The sequence below is a fragment of the Physella acuta genome, unplaced genomic scaffold (assembly GCF_028476545.2).
Source record: "Physella acuta isolate Inbredline_101_S28 unplaced genomic scaffold, ASM2847654v3 ptg001490l, whole genome shotgun sequence".
NCBI classification, from domain to species: Eukaryota; Metazoa; Mollusca; class Gastropoda; family Physidae; genus Physella; species Physella acuta.
Window position 1 is genome coordinate 79,122 of NW_026733005.1, and position 12,670 is coordinate 91,791.

General features: G+C 34.8%; 2 protein-coding genes across 2 annotated transcripts in view; one reads left to right on the forward strand and one right to left on the reverse strand.

Moving 5' to 3' along the window:
- LOC131928359 (balbiani ring protein 3) overlaps positions 1 to 1,506 on the forward strand; it is a 43,042-nt gene extending 41,536 nt beyond the window's left edge. Inside the window, exons 28-30 of the mRNA XM_059284367.1 lie at positions 65 to 179; positions 389 to 468; positions 727 to 1,506. Of these exons, the coding sequence (XP_059140350.1) occupies positions 65 to 179; positions 389 to 468; positions 727 to 765 (234 nt within the window). The 3' untranslated portion in view covers positions 766 to 1,506. The remainder of the gene's footprint in view (positions 1 to 64; positions 180 to 388; positions 469 to 726) is intronic.
- Positions 1,507 to 2,113: 607 nt separating this feature from the next.
- LOC131928360 (nuclear cap-binding protein subunit 3) lies at positions 2,114 to 11,990 on the reverse strand. The gene is made up of 12 exons (XM_059284368.1): positions 11,699 to 11,990; positions 10,268 to 10,327; positions 9,810 to 9,910; positions 9,356 to 9,513; positions 9,171 to 9,260; positions 7,866 to 8,644; positions 7,341 to 7,521; positions 6,299 to 6,370; positions 6,082 to 6,109; positions 5,513 to 5,778; positions 3,512 to 3,653; positions 2,114 to 3,145 (listed from the first exon to the last, which is right to left on the reverse strand). Exons 1-12 carry the CDS (start codon positions 11,966 to 11,968, stop codon positions 2,758 to 2,760), a joined length of 2,535 nt encoding a protein of 844 aa, XP_059140351.1. The 5' UTR covers positions 11,969 to 11,990; the 3' UTR covers positions 2,114 to 2,757.
- Positions 11,991 to 12,670: the final 680 nt, after the last annotated feature.

Genomic DNA, 12,670 nt, shown 5'->3' on the forward strand with positions numbered 1-12,670 from the left:
GTCCTACATTTAAATTAAGAATGGAGAAGAATTATTGGGTAATAAATTTTTGTTTTGTTTTCAGAATGGCTGGTTTGATGTGGCTTTGGTGTACAAGCGATTGAGCCCAGAGGCGTTTGAATTTTCTGGAAAGGTTGGAGCAAATACACAAAAATACACTGGGAAAGTAGTCCTCTCCAGTGAGTAGAGTTTTCCTTAAGATATTAAAACAAATCTGTAAAAATTAAAAAAAATTCTTTGCTTTTAGTGTAAAAAAATTTGTGTTAATTCATAACCAATTTAGATTAGATGATTACTGACCTTTAAACTATGACAGCTAATTAAATATTTTTTTCACCAGATTATATTGATATGAGAATGACAGCTAATAAAATATTTTTTTCACCAGATTACATTGATATGAGAATGTGTGCTCTTCACCTTGGCTATGGCTTCAACTATGCTAGCCTGGTTGGCTTTGTCGACAATGTAAGTACTTTCTTTCTGGACAATTGACAACACTTCAGAAACAAACACAACCTGCAACTATCATCCACTCAACTTTTATACATTTATCTACTTTATTTATCTAAAATAAAATAGCTTTTTTAAAGAAAAAGATATGATTATAATCAGGCTTGACATAAAAATAAATATATTTTAAAATAATATTTTCTGTATATTAGTAAATATATACGCACCCATTTTTCTTGAGCTTAAAAGGAAAATACATTTTTTTAATTTCAGTTCCAAGTATGGCGCTGCAACCCAAATATTCTTGTTTAAAATGAGAGAACAGCTGAAAGAAAACTACGTCACATTGAAAGTCCAAACTGTGATTTGTTTTAAAACAAAAAAAAAAAACCCTTGAAATCCAGATCATTTTTTAAATTTCAAACGTTAAATTGGACGAGTAACATATTTACTTCATTAATCATTCATGTGTGAATGTTGTAAAATGAAGCCATAAAAGTGATAAAAATTACACATTTACTTTTTAAACATATTTTCAAAGAAAAATAAATATTAATTATTATAGTGTAGGGAAGTTAGGTGTTATAAAACATTTAATCTTTTTTTTTTTCACTTTTTTTGTTATCTAATAGTAAGAAATTGTTTATATTTAGATTATTTCAGAATTTTCCTCTAGACATTTATCTGGATGCTTTCTAGATAGTAACTAATTAAAAATGGTGTTGCGCTTGTGTGAATAAATGTTACATAATTTCTGATAATTCTAAAAAGTCAATTAATTTGTTTGGTAACAGTTCTTTGTCTAATCCTTATTGTTTTTTTTTAACTCTGTAACACAAAAATTTGTATAAAAATTGTTCAAATATATTGAGGGCATATAAAAAAGCACCTCATCAATTGTTATACCCAACACTTAATTCATATCATGATGTACTGCTGAAATCTTCACAAGTTGTAAACATTTGCTTGTTGTTTTCTGTACCCTTGTTCAAGGAAAAAAAACAGGATGTTAAACATTAAAACTCAGAAATAAAAATGATTTTTTAATCTGAAGATTTTTCTTTCTCATTACATAAAAGACTTAGTACACCTTCAGTTCTGTTCAAGTCTAAAACTAAGAGGACATTCTAGTGTGATGGGTACCAGACTCAAAACCAAAGTTGAGGTGGCTCTTTTAGCTGACCTTACAAAGCCTATTACAAAACAAGAAGCTTTTGAATAAGGCGGACCCTTATTGCATTTTTGAAATTACAATCACAAACAGAAACTGTTATGTGATTCAAAGAATCACATATAGTATAGTATTAACATTTACTATCATAACAACTAATGACTCGTAGAAAGAAGAACTCCTTACGGACTTTAATTCATATTTACTTCCTTAATAATAGGTGGTTGGATCTATTTAAAATTACAATTTTAAAAAATATTTAAATCTAGAATTTTCCTCAAGACTCAAACAATTTTTTATTTAACGTCTTACAGACACCATGGGATTACCAGATTTTTTAGCATTGAAATTTTACATAGATGGTTGATGTCAAACATTCTTTAGGGTAGATGAAGAAGAAAAATGGGTTGGTGATAGTTTATATTGTAAAAAAATATTTCTTTACTAAAGTGCCAGAAGTTTCCTTTTATTGTTTCATTTATTAGCAATAAATATCTGAAGGTAAAATTTATGCGCTAAATTTTGGAACATTTCTACACAATAAGAACAAGAACACATTTTAAAAAATTTCACAATAGTACATTTATTTAAAATTGCCTTACAATCACACACAGTAGCTGCATCAATCAAACACAAAACATACAAACATTCACCATATCATATACACACTGTCAGTCTTTTGGTCATTTCTTTATTTTAATGCCAAGGGATATATATTTCTTCATAAGCCAAGGGACCTAACTGGTAAATAATTGATTAGTAGGGGTCTACCCTATGTATCTGTAGGGCAGATATTTTCTATTAGAGTATAAACAAAATAAACATAAAGCCTTTTTGATTGTCAATCAACTTTATAATTTACTAGAACCAGTCAATGATGAGTGAGACATCTAAATCTTCTTTATCCAAGTTTAGTTTAACACCATAGTCCACCTAATTCTGACAAGCCTTGGATTTTAAATCTATGAAATACTATTGGTGTAAAACACAGATACTGACAATAACATTACTAAGGAACTAAATTCTTTACATAACAGACAGGCAGTGAAAAAGTTTTGACTATAAACCAATTTTTTTTACCCCTTCATAAAACAACTTAATTAAATAAACCAGAGCTCCACATTAAAAAAAAATTACCAGTTTTGGTTACCCGCCCTTCTTTTCCCTTGAAGCTTAGCCCTGAGATCAATTGTCCCCGCTGGTAACTCTACCCTTTGACCCTTCGAGCCAGCATACCCCCCACCAAGTCTATGTTTCATGTTCTTATCCCCCCTCCTCCGGTCCCAATCATCCTCATGGTCATCACCTGACTTGTAGTTTTTGACGGCTTCAACTTTCGACACCCCGAACAAATTGAACGGGTCGTCATCTTCCACGTTGTCGTAGTCCACCCACTCTTTCTTCACGGGCAGGTATTCTTCCTCTTCCTCCACTACCTCTCCTTCGTCTTCTGGATATTCATCAAAAATTTCTTTATTCTTCTGCCATTTCTTCACCTCTTTCTGCATCTTTGCTGCAAGCCTAGGTGGTGATTACAAAAATATATAGATAATACCTGATGATAGATGATTAAATCCAAGTAGAATTGAGACAGAAAGATAAAACTTGGTAATTTTTTAACAAAAACCTACATATAAAAATGCAACACTTCCTAAAGTTAAACTATTAAAAATATTAAGGGAGAAAAAAAATGGAGGTAATAGATTCAATTTAAAAATCATGGCTATTTACATATTTTTAAATTAAAAAGATCTAGAATAAAATTAAAACACAAGCATGCATCTATTTTTAGAACCCTATTAAACCCAAGATCTACAGGTTATTAACAAGTTGAGAACCACTGAACTAATACAGCAGGCACTAGAACAGTGGCAATTAAAAAAATACCTTTTTGTTCTTTCAATCTTCTCCTCCTCATCGTCAGCATGCATACGCATGAACCTTTTCTTTGTGGGCGGGGCATCGTCTCCCATCAACCTCTCAAGCTCCGCCCCATAATCCATTTCATCATCTGAGTCTTTCGCTGCTTCTGTTAGGAGTCATCAAACAGACATAGAGGTATAAACATGGATCTGTTGCTATCAGAATGTCTGATAGTAAATATAACATCAGCCTGGATTGCAGGGTTCGTACTGCTTTTTGAAAATGAAATTCCAGACTTTTTCCAGACATTTTCCAGACTTTTTTGGAAAAATTCCAGACTTTAGACAGATAATGTGTTAGCGAATAATTTTTTTTTAAATGATGCACTATTTGTACTGTCATTATAATTACTTATACTAAATTGACATTTATTTTAGGCAGTTGACCTATATTCATATTGAACTTTCTCTAGCCAAACTGACAGAAAATCATTTTTCTAAGATTGCCTACTCCACCCTACCTAAAATTTTAATAATTAAAATAATTGATTAAAATGATGCAACTATTTTGTTTTCAACATTAGAGTTATATAATCTGTTCCTGATCTAATTGCTTAGTTTTCAATTAAACTATCATTAAAATGGTATTGCATAAGAGTGAGAGTTAATTACTTTAAAGAATAATAATGTAATGTATTAATTTAGGTCTGCTCTTGTTAAGTAGCCTAAATAAATATAGGCTACTTGTAAAAAACATGTGGAGCAAAAAAAAAATAAATAAAAAATCATTCACTGTGCTTAACCGGGTCTGCAATAAAAAAAAAAGTTGCCGGTATCCTTCTTCCCCCCCCCCCCCCCCCACAGACACGACATGGTGAAGGGGTGACTGTGAGGTCATAGTAGTCTAGACTTCAATATGCCTGTTTAATACGTCATAACATGAACTGTGCTGTGACTTATACCCCCTCCCCCACCCTACTTACCAAGCGGTACCAACTACGCACTTGGGCTCACGGTGAGTTCACGCAAGTGACCGATGTTACAAGGAGGGGCGGGGTAGTCTAACTTTAATCGTCAGCATTTGCAAAGATTTCAAAAACAGTTTAATGGAAGGTGAATTAAAATTAAAGGGGTCACCCATTTATGACGTACACATGGAAGTGGGAAGGGGTCGGAAGATTTTGTGATTACATTCTAAAACAAACATAAAACTTGTATCTTGCGAGTAGAAAGTAAAATTAAGACGACTGTGCTGGTGTTTTAAAAACCATCACAGCGTGTAAATAAAACACGGTATTTATATCTGCCCTAACATTATTGCAAGAGCGTGTCGTCAAACTTTATAAAACCCTCCTCCCGACTTTCCGGAGTGTGACGTCATTTATGGACGAATCCTAAATAAAAATAGTACCTCATTGTTAAGCTGAAGCAAAACAGAAATACAGGTATGAACCCAGGAGGCCTTGCGACTTATTAATCTTATAAATGTTAATATTAATCCAAAGTAAGCGATCATTCTTTTATTAAACGACAATTGTAAGTACTTGTAACACATTCACACGGTCAGTCGTGCCACAAAATATCTCTTCCCTCCCTTCCCCTCTTCTCCCAATGACGTAGTAACTGAGCATTTTTTCTGCGAACCAGCGGAAAAACGTCACAACATAGTGTAAACCCGCGCGATAGCGCGGCAAAAAAAATTGGAGTAAATTCACTTAAAAATAGCAATTTTTTAAGTTGGAAAATATGGACTACGAAGTTTTGTTTCTAAAACTAGATTCCAGACTTTTTCCAGACTTTTAAAAAATCCTGCCCAAAAACTAGCGATTTTCCAGACTTTTTTAAGTCTTAAATTCACTTTTCGAAATTCAAGACTTTTTCCAGACTTTCCAGACTGCGTACGAACCCTGGGATTGGGAGGTTATACTCAAATCTTCACTGGTAGCTAAACATATTTTTTTACCAGTTCAGATACGACTTCCAGATGACTTGACCGACATAAGACGAGGCTGACGACATGACTTACCTTGTGATGATTTTGCTGACTTGGTCTCCTTGTTTAAAAAATCCCTCAAATCTTTTCCCTCGGCCAAACTGGGCCTAACAGCTTCTTCCTCGTCAGCTACCTCACCGTCTTCAAAATAATTTGGCTCGCTGACCAGCTTCTCTGTGCCACCTCGACTGCCAATACGACCTGACAGCCTGGATGAGGCTTTATCAGATAAGTCATCACTCACATCAAAGCTGTCATCGTCATGGCTATCTCGGCCTACATTACGCAAACGACGTTTCCTAAAGAATAAGAGATTGCTTTAACTGTATATACAAAAACAAATCAGCATGTTCTACTTAAAGTTTGAAATATAAAAGTCTTGGCCTACATTACGTAACCGACGTTTCCTAAAGAATAAGAGATCATTCTAACTGTATATACAAAAACAAATAAGCTTATATGTTCTAATTAAAGTTTAAAATATAAAAGTCAGTGTCAAAATAAATAAGTTCCAATAAATCTTTCAGATTTAAAACGATAAATGTAATGAGTGGCTAATTGTAATTTTCAAAATTAAAAAAAAAAATGTAATATAAATGTACCTGGAATTACTGATTAACCCTTTGATACCTGTAGGATGTAGAAATAAAACATGCATTTACATTTAATATATTGTTAAGTGGTGGACAGTTGTTTTGAAAATGTTAGAAATGTGTCATTAACAAAACTGTGCTGTGTTGTGCTGGTCCCAAAATTCATTCCAATGTAAAAGACATGATAGAAACATAGTTTTTAAATCAATATAAAAATATATTTTACCTCCAAAATTAGGGTTCCCATACTTGACATAATACTTGCTTCTTTTCTCTGCACCTGGCAGTTTCTTGTCAGCTGGTGGGAGGAAAAGATTTAGGGATGGTTTTAACACTAGTGCCTTCATTACTATGGTGATTTAGGGATGGTTTTAACACTAGTGCCTTCATTACTATGTTGTTTTAGGGATGGTTTTAATAATAGTGTCTTCATTACTATGTTGATTTAGGGATGGTTTTAACACTTGTGTCTTTATTACTGTGTTGATTTAGAGATGATTTTAATACTAGTGTCTTCATTACTATGTTGATTTAGGGATGGTTGTAACACTAGTGTCTTCATTACTATGTTGATTTAGGGATGGTTTTAACACTAAGTTGATTTAAGGATGGTTTTAATACTAGTGTCTTCATTACTGTGTTGATATAGGGATGGTTTTAACACTATGTTGTTTTAGGGATGGTTTCAACACTTGTGTCTTCATTACTATGTTGATTTAGGGATGGTTGTAACACTAGTGTCTTCATTACTGTGGTGATTTAGGGATGGCTTTAATACTAGTGTCTTCATTACTATGTTGATTTAAGGATGGTTTTAATACTAGTGTCTTCATTACTGTGTTGATATAGGGATGGTTTTAACACTATGTTGTTTTAGGGATGGTTTCAACACTTGTGTCTTCATTACTATGTTGATTTAGGGATGGTTGTAACACTAGTGTCTTCATTACTGTGGTGATTTAGGGATGGCTTTAATACTTGTGTCTTCATTACTATGTTGTTTAATTAACTTTTACAAAGAGAAAATTCATTGACCTACAACCTTTTTACTGACCAACACTAACTTCAGAAAAGTAATGGAACTACACAATTTTTGACACCAGGTAAATGATTGACCCACACACCAGCTATCTGGACAATTGCCCCACACACTGACCATCACAGGTCAAAGAGAGCCACACACTAGGCTTCAGTGTAACTGTGCATGCCATGAAACTAAAGACAAGAAGTAAGGCGAGTTAGGAGCAAAGCAAGATTGCGACACTCACCTTTCATGGCATATCTCATAAAGAGAAACTCCGCCTTGATGTGGGGTAAGCCTAACCGCCAGAACCCAGGGGGCCACGGGATTTCACTCCTCTCCCTAGCCACAGGTGGGATGGGGGGAGCTTCGGGTTTTTTGGTTTTCTTTAAATTTCTTGCCATATCCCTCTCTGAGCGGGTTTTTTTCTGGATTAAAAGAATCAACAACACTTTAATTATAACCTTCATGACAAAAACATTTTAAAGCTTTGATATTTACTGCTTTTCTAGCTCAACACAATGCACAGAAATATATTTTTTAAAGAACAGAACTTTAAACTGGAAATGGTTCCTTAAGATTTAAAAATAAATGAGAATAAGGTACAGAGTATATTAATAAGGAATACAAGGTGCTTTTACAGATATGGTATAATTATAAAAATGTTAGTGTTAAATGCAAAATCAAAGTTGTAAAATGTACTAGACAATTGTCGCAAATGATACAATGTATCAATGGTTGAACAATTACCCAAACAAAATAAACAGCCTACCATTTTTTGTTTACTGTAGTTAGAAGAGTTGCCTGAGGATGATGACGAGGATGATGATCCAGAAGAAGAGGTGGATGATGTCGAATCTGATCCGGAATCCGAACCAGAGCCAGAGCTGGATGAGCCGGATGACGACGATGAGCTACTGCTCTCAGAGTCGGAGGCGTCATCCACTTCCATTTTTTCTTTTTTGGACGCTCTCACTTTGTCGAGGCCATCCTTTGGTTTGGCCTTAGCTTCAACCTTTTTCCCTGTCAGACTGTCTTTGTTCCTGCTGCCATGTTGACCAGACTCCTCTGTTTTCTTAACCCCGTCTACACTTGGTAACACTTTTCTATTCTGATTATCTCTGTGAGATTTAACCAGACTGCTGCTGGGTTCCTTATTCAAACTTTTCACTTTTTTACCCGTTTTTAAATGAGAATCATCTTGGTCTTTCTCTGAAACTTTCTCTGATATTTTCTCTTTGGCCGACAGCTCGTCAATAGATTTCCGCACGGCTGTGGCCGCCGCCCTCTCTGCCCTCTCCTTCTTGTTTTGTGTGAAGTTTGACCAAGTGGACATTGCCTGGTCGATAGGGTCTTCCCCAGTCAGGTCCAGATTATCGTCATAATCAAGTTCCATGACTTCATCTTCCAGAACATTCAGCACTGGTTCCTTCTTCTCTGTAGGTTTGTCTTGCGGGGGTTCTGCTGGAATGCTGTCTTTGGTCTCCGTGGTTGTCTTATTGTCTACATCTTGACTGGCCGTCTCACTCTTCTGTTCTTTGTTTTTCTCCCCTACACAACACACACAAATTTCATAAAGTTTGGAAAGTAAATTAAAGATGAATTTTATTGCAAAAATTGAACAAAAACCATCTAGAATAACATGAGTTTTTTTTATTTGGGAAATGTATAGCAATTTATTTTGTCAATATATCATGAATTTTATGATAACTAACAGCAACAGAAAAAAGGTTCTTTTTTAAAAGCAAGGATTTTATATTAAAGCAATTTTTTATAATGAAGTTACTAACACCTTGAACCTACCAAATTAGAAGCCAACAATGTGACAACTGAGCAATTTTTATGTAACACTAATTTTAATTAACTAAGCGAAGGTTAAATAGAAAACGAGGCAAGGGCTGCAGGGCTTACATAGGTGCAAATAAAGAGAGCCGCTCAAAACAAAGTCAGATGGAGAGGTGCCACAAAGGAATATAAGTCAAATCATGAAGGTTAAGTACATACAAACAGCCTGACCTAAAACTGCCATACTTAAAAACTTAAGTACTGCCATAGACCCACAAAAACTGCAACTTACCTTCAGCATCTGGGTGCACTTCGCTAAAACTTTGGCTAAGTTTTAGTAGCGCCCTGGCTGGGGTTAGCTTGTCTAACCAGATCACATTACCTGGTAATGACAGAAACATCAGAATATTTTAAAAAACATTTTGTTAAGTGTGCAACTCTAAAATCTTTGTCATAAACAAGTATGTAGAGACTTACAAGAGAAGTCATCAATCCACTCAACACCTTTTGGTGCATACTCGGAAAAATATTCAAACACATCTTTAGTGCTCATGTTTTCAGTGCCTCGCAATAAAATGGCTTCCATCCGCCATCCACGAGGGTCCTCATCCAGTTTCTCGATATTCATTCCTAGACTGAAAGCACAAATATGTTATACACCCTATAATGTATAATAATAAGCATCCATCTACAAGTTTCATAAGTTTTTATTTTCTCAACAGTGACAGGTTTCTTCATCTTACTCTGTTTTTTGTTAATTATCAGGTCAACAGTACTGAACAAAACCTATTGAAGCAGTCTTGCATAGATGTTTAAAAAACATTTTAATAATTTAATTTAAATCTAAATAGCCGGATGATTGCAAGAAGTTTCTGGAGATCAATAAGGAGATGAATACACACCACCCATTTGTAAATGCTTAACTTCATACCTTTTGTGAAGGTTTTTGATATCCACATCTGTTATTGGCTGTTTTGGAGTACTCAAAGTTCCAAAGCGCTTGGCACGTTTATCTCTCTGCTCACTTGCTTCCTAGCATGCGTTAATATAATTATAATCATCAAAACTTTTTAAAAAATTACTGATTTGTCTATCAATATTTACAAAACACCATTGTTTCATCTATGAAAAAATATAGATGTTTCATTAGCACAGAAAATGTAAAAGGGAGCTTAGAGATTGTATAAAACATGTGTAGTGTTCTTAAATCATGCAATTATAAAAACGTGTGTTGTAATACTTTAATACAGATTTAATGTATTTGTGGTTGATAATGTTTTAGGCAACTTTACAAAATTTGAAGTGAAAAAGACAAAGCAATTTATTTTTAAAAATAATGAATAAATCATAAGTTTAGAATATCTGTATTTTAGAATATGCCAGCCTTACTTCAGATGTGACATCAACTCCAGTAACAAAGTTTCCAGTCTTGTTTTCATATATTTTAGGCTAAATGTTTGAAGTGAGAGAAAAAAAAAAGGATACATTAGGCCTAATTTTATTAAATGTGAGTTGCAAATGCTATTTTTCTTTTGTTTGTGGGATGAGAAAATTTAGGTTTCACTTTTGAACTAGCCCTAGAAGAATCTAGATCTACATACATTTATTTTAAAATGAATTTTAGCATTTGTTTTGAATTGCAATAAAAAGTGATCAACAACCTAATCAAGATTAAATTAATATTTTAGAAATAAAACAGCAACTTGAGGGCAGGTGTGAGGGGTTAGGTTTAAGACAGTGTTATAATGGAAAATACTATAGGCCTAGCATTTTGATTTTAATTTTATGACACAGTGTGTGAAGATGTGGAGTTGGGGGTAACTGGGTAAAAAACAAAAAAAAAACATGACATTTAGCCTAACGGATTTAATAACAACAAATAGTAGGCCAAAATAAAATGTGGCCCGTATGAATGACCTGATCTTGTTTACACATCTAATTTATAAATAAAGCTTGATTTAGTTAAAACTTGAGTCAGCTTGAGATACAAAGGGTCGACTTGAAACATCGACCAATGAATTACTCTAATAAAACTAGATCTAAATTCTAGATCTAGTATACAGTACTACTACTAGATCTAGTAAAGTAAAACAATAACACTTCTTTCTTACTTTGGTAATCTATCGTTTTGGGTACGTAAAATCGCCCGCGGCTATTAATGTACGAAAACGTTACCTCATTGTCAAGGCTTAATAGAACTGTATTTTCATATATTTGTGTCAAATATTATAGATAAATGAATAATAAACCTAAATCAATGGCTAAATATATCTATATAGGCCAGAAATTGACTTTAAACAGCAGCGTCTGAGAGCAAGATTTACTATATTTGTAAAATAGAGTGGCTTCCCCCTGAATCGCGCGCTATTAGCTAATACAAAACAAACTTAAACAAGATGGCTGCTTTATTAAATGAGCATGGTTGCATATGTTGGAAACATCGCTAAACTAGTCTTCATTTATTACGAAAAAGTTTTAATTCAATTGTTTAAAAACAGGTACATAAATGGAACAAGGAAACATTTTTGTATTTTAAAAAACATAAATCCTCCTCAAAATGTGAAATAATTATTAAAATGTAAGGAGTCACCTGTTTTTTCACATTACTAGTCGCGGTCGATTTTACGTACCCAAAACCGTGCCAAAACGATAGATTACCCTACTTAATTTTAATATAATAATAGGCCTAATAATACTTTCTTAGCACTGTTTGGCTCCTGAGCCTGAGTCTCTGGCTAGCTAGTGCATTGGTATAAAAGTAAAATAAAAGAAAATAGAGCCTATAGTTAAAACGGACATTTAGATTTAAAACCAACATACGCCATATGCTGTGGGTTTTTGATTTTTCAGGGTGGATCTCGATAAGAAACGTCTCTCTGTTGGTCCATCGGTGGAACCTATCGATAACACGTCATCCTCCACTTCTCCGTCCTCTTGACCTCTTCTTCCTCTGTTATTTTTTATCTTAAAATTACTTTCATCTTCTGAACTGGATGAAGCCGAACTTTGAATTTCAACTTCCGAATCATCAGTTGTTTCTGTATTATCGACACATATTTTTAAATTAGGTAACTTTTGTCTGGTAGCCATGTTTATTATGGTTGAAGATTAAAAACTCAAACCCAAACATGAAGTAAGGGAGGGAACAAATACAATACTAGACAGGAATTGATTCATTCTAGAAACCTGCGTGTTTAGTTCAATGATTTTAGCAGGGGCGTAGCGAGGGGGGGGGGGGGGGGGGGGGGGGCGGAGGGTGCGGACCGCACCGGGTGACACCATTTAGGGGGGTGACACCAAGGCAATATAGAGAAAAACTTGAGGGGGGTGCAATTCGAAAGTTTGAGGGGGGTGCAAATCAAAAACTTGAGGGGGGGGGGTTGTTGTGCAAATCGAAAACTTGAGGGGGGGGGGTTGCAAATCTAAAATTTGAAAGTTTGTCCCCGGGAAGGGTCGCTACGCCTCTGTGGTGGGGGGGGGGGGGGGGGTGACACCATTAAGTGCCGCACCGGGTGACACCCGACCTCGCTACGCCACTGGATTTTAGAATTTTTTTTAATGAATGCACGCATTTTATTTGTGCACAAACTAGAGCTAGATTCTAGATCTATATAAAAATTTCAGTATTCGCAAGTTTATTAAATTTGTGGTGACAGACAGTAGTCTAAGGGTCGTCCATAAATGACGTCACACTCGAAAAAAAAGGGGGGGGGGGGAAAGCAGAGTTTACTCCAGGCATCTCTTCGGAGGGGCTTTGCCCCCCCCCCCCGAAATTTTTTTACCGCCCCCCGA

What these genes read in the sequence shown, in the direction of transcription:
- LOC131928360 (XM_059284368.1), bottom strand. Translation starts at nt 11,968, where the DNA reads ATGGCTACCAGACAAAAGTTACCTAATTTAAAAATATGTGTCGATAAT. An exon ending in GGGTTAATCAGTAATTCCAG is followed by an intron (nt 5,779 to 6,081) that starts GTACATTTATAT and finishes CTTATTCTTTAG; the next exon opens with GAAACGTCGTTTGCGTAATG. An exon ending in AAGATTGAAAGAACAAAAAG is followed by an intron (nt 3,146 to 3,511) that starts GTATTTTTTTAA and finishes ATCACCACCTAG; the next exon opens with GCTTGCAGCAAAGATGCAGA.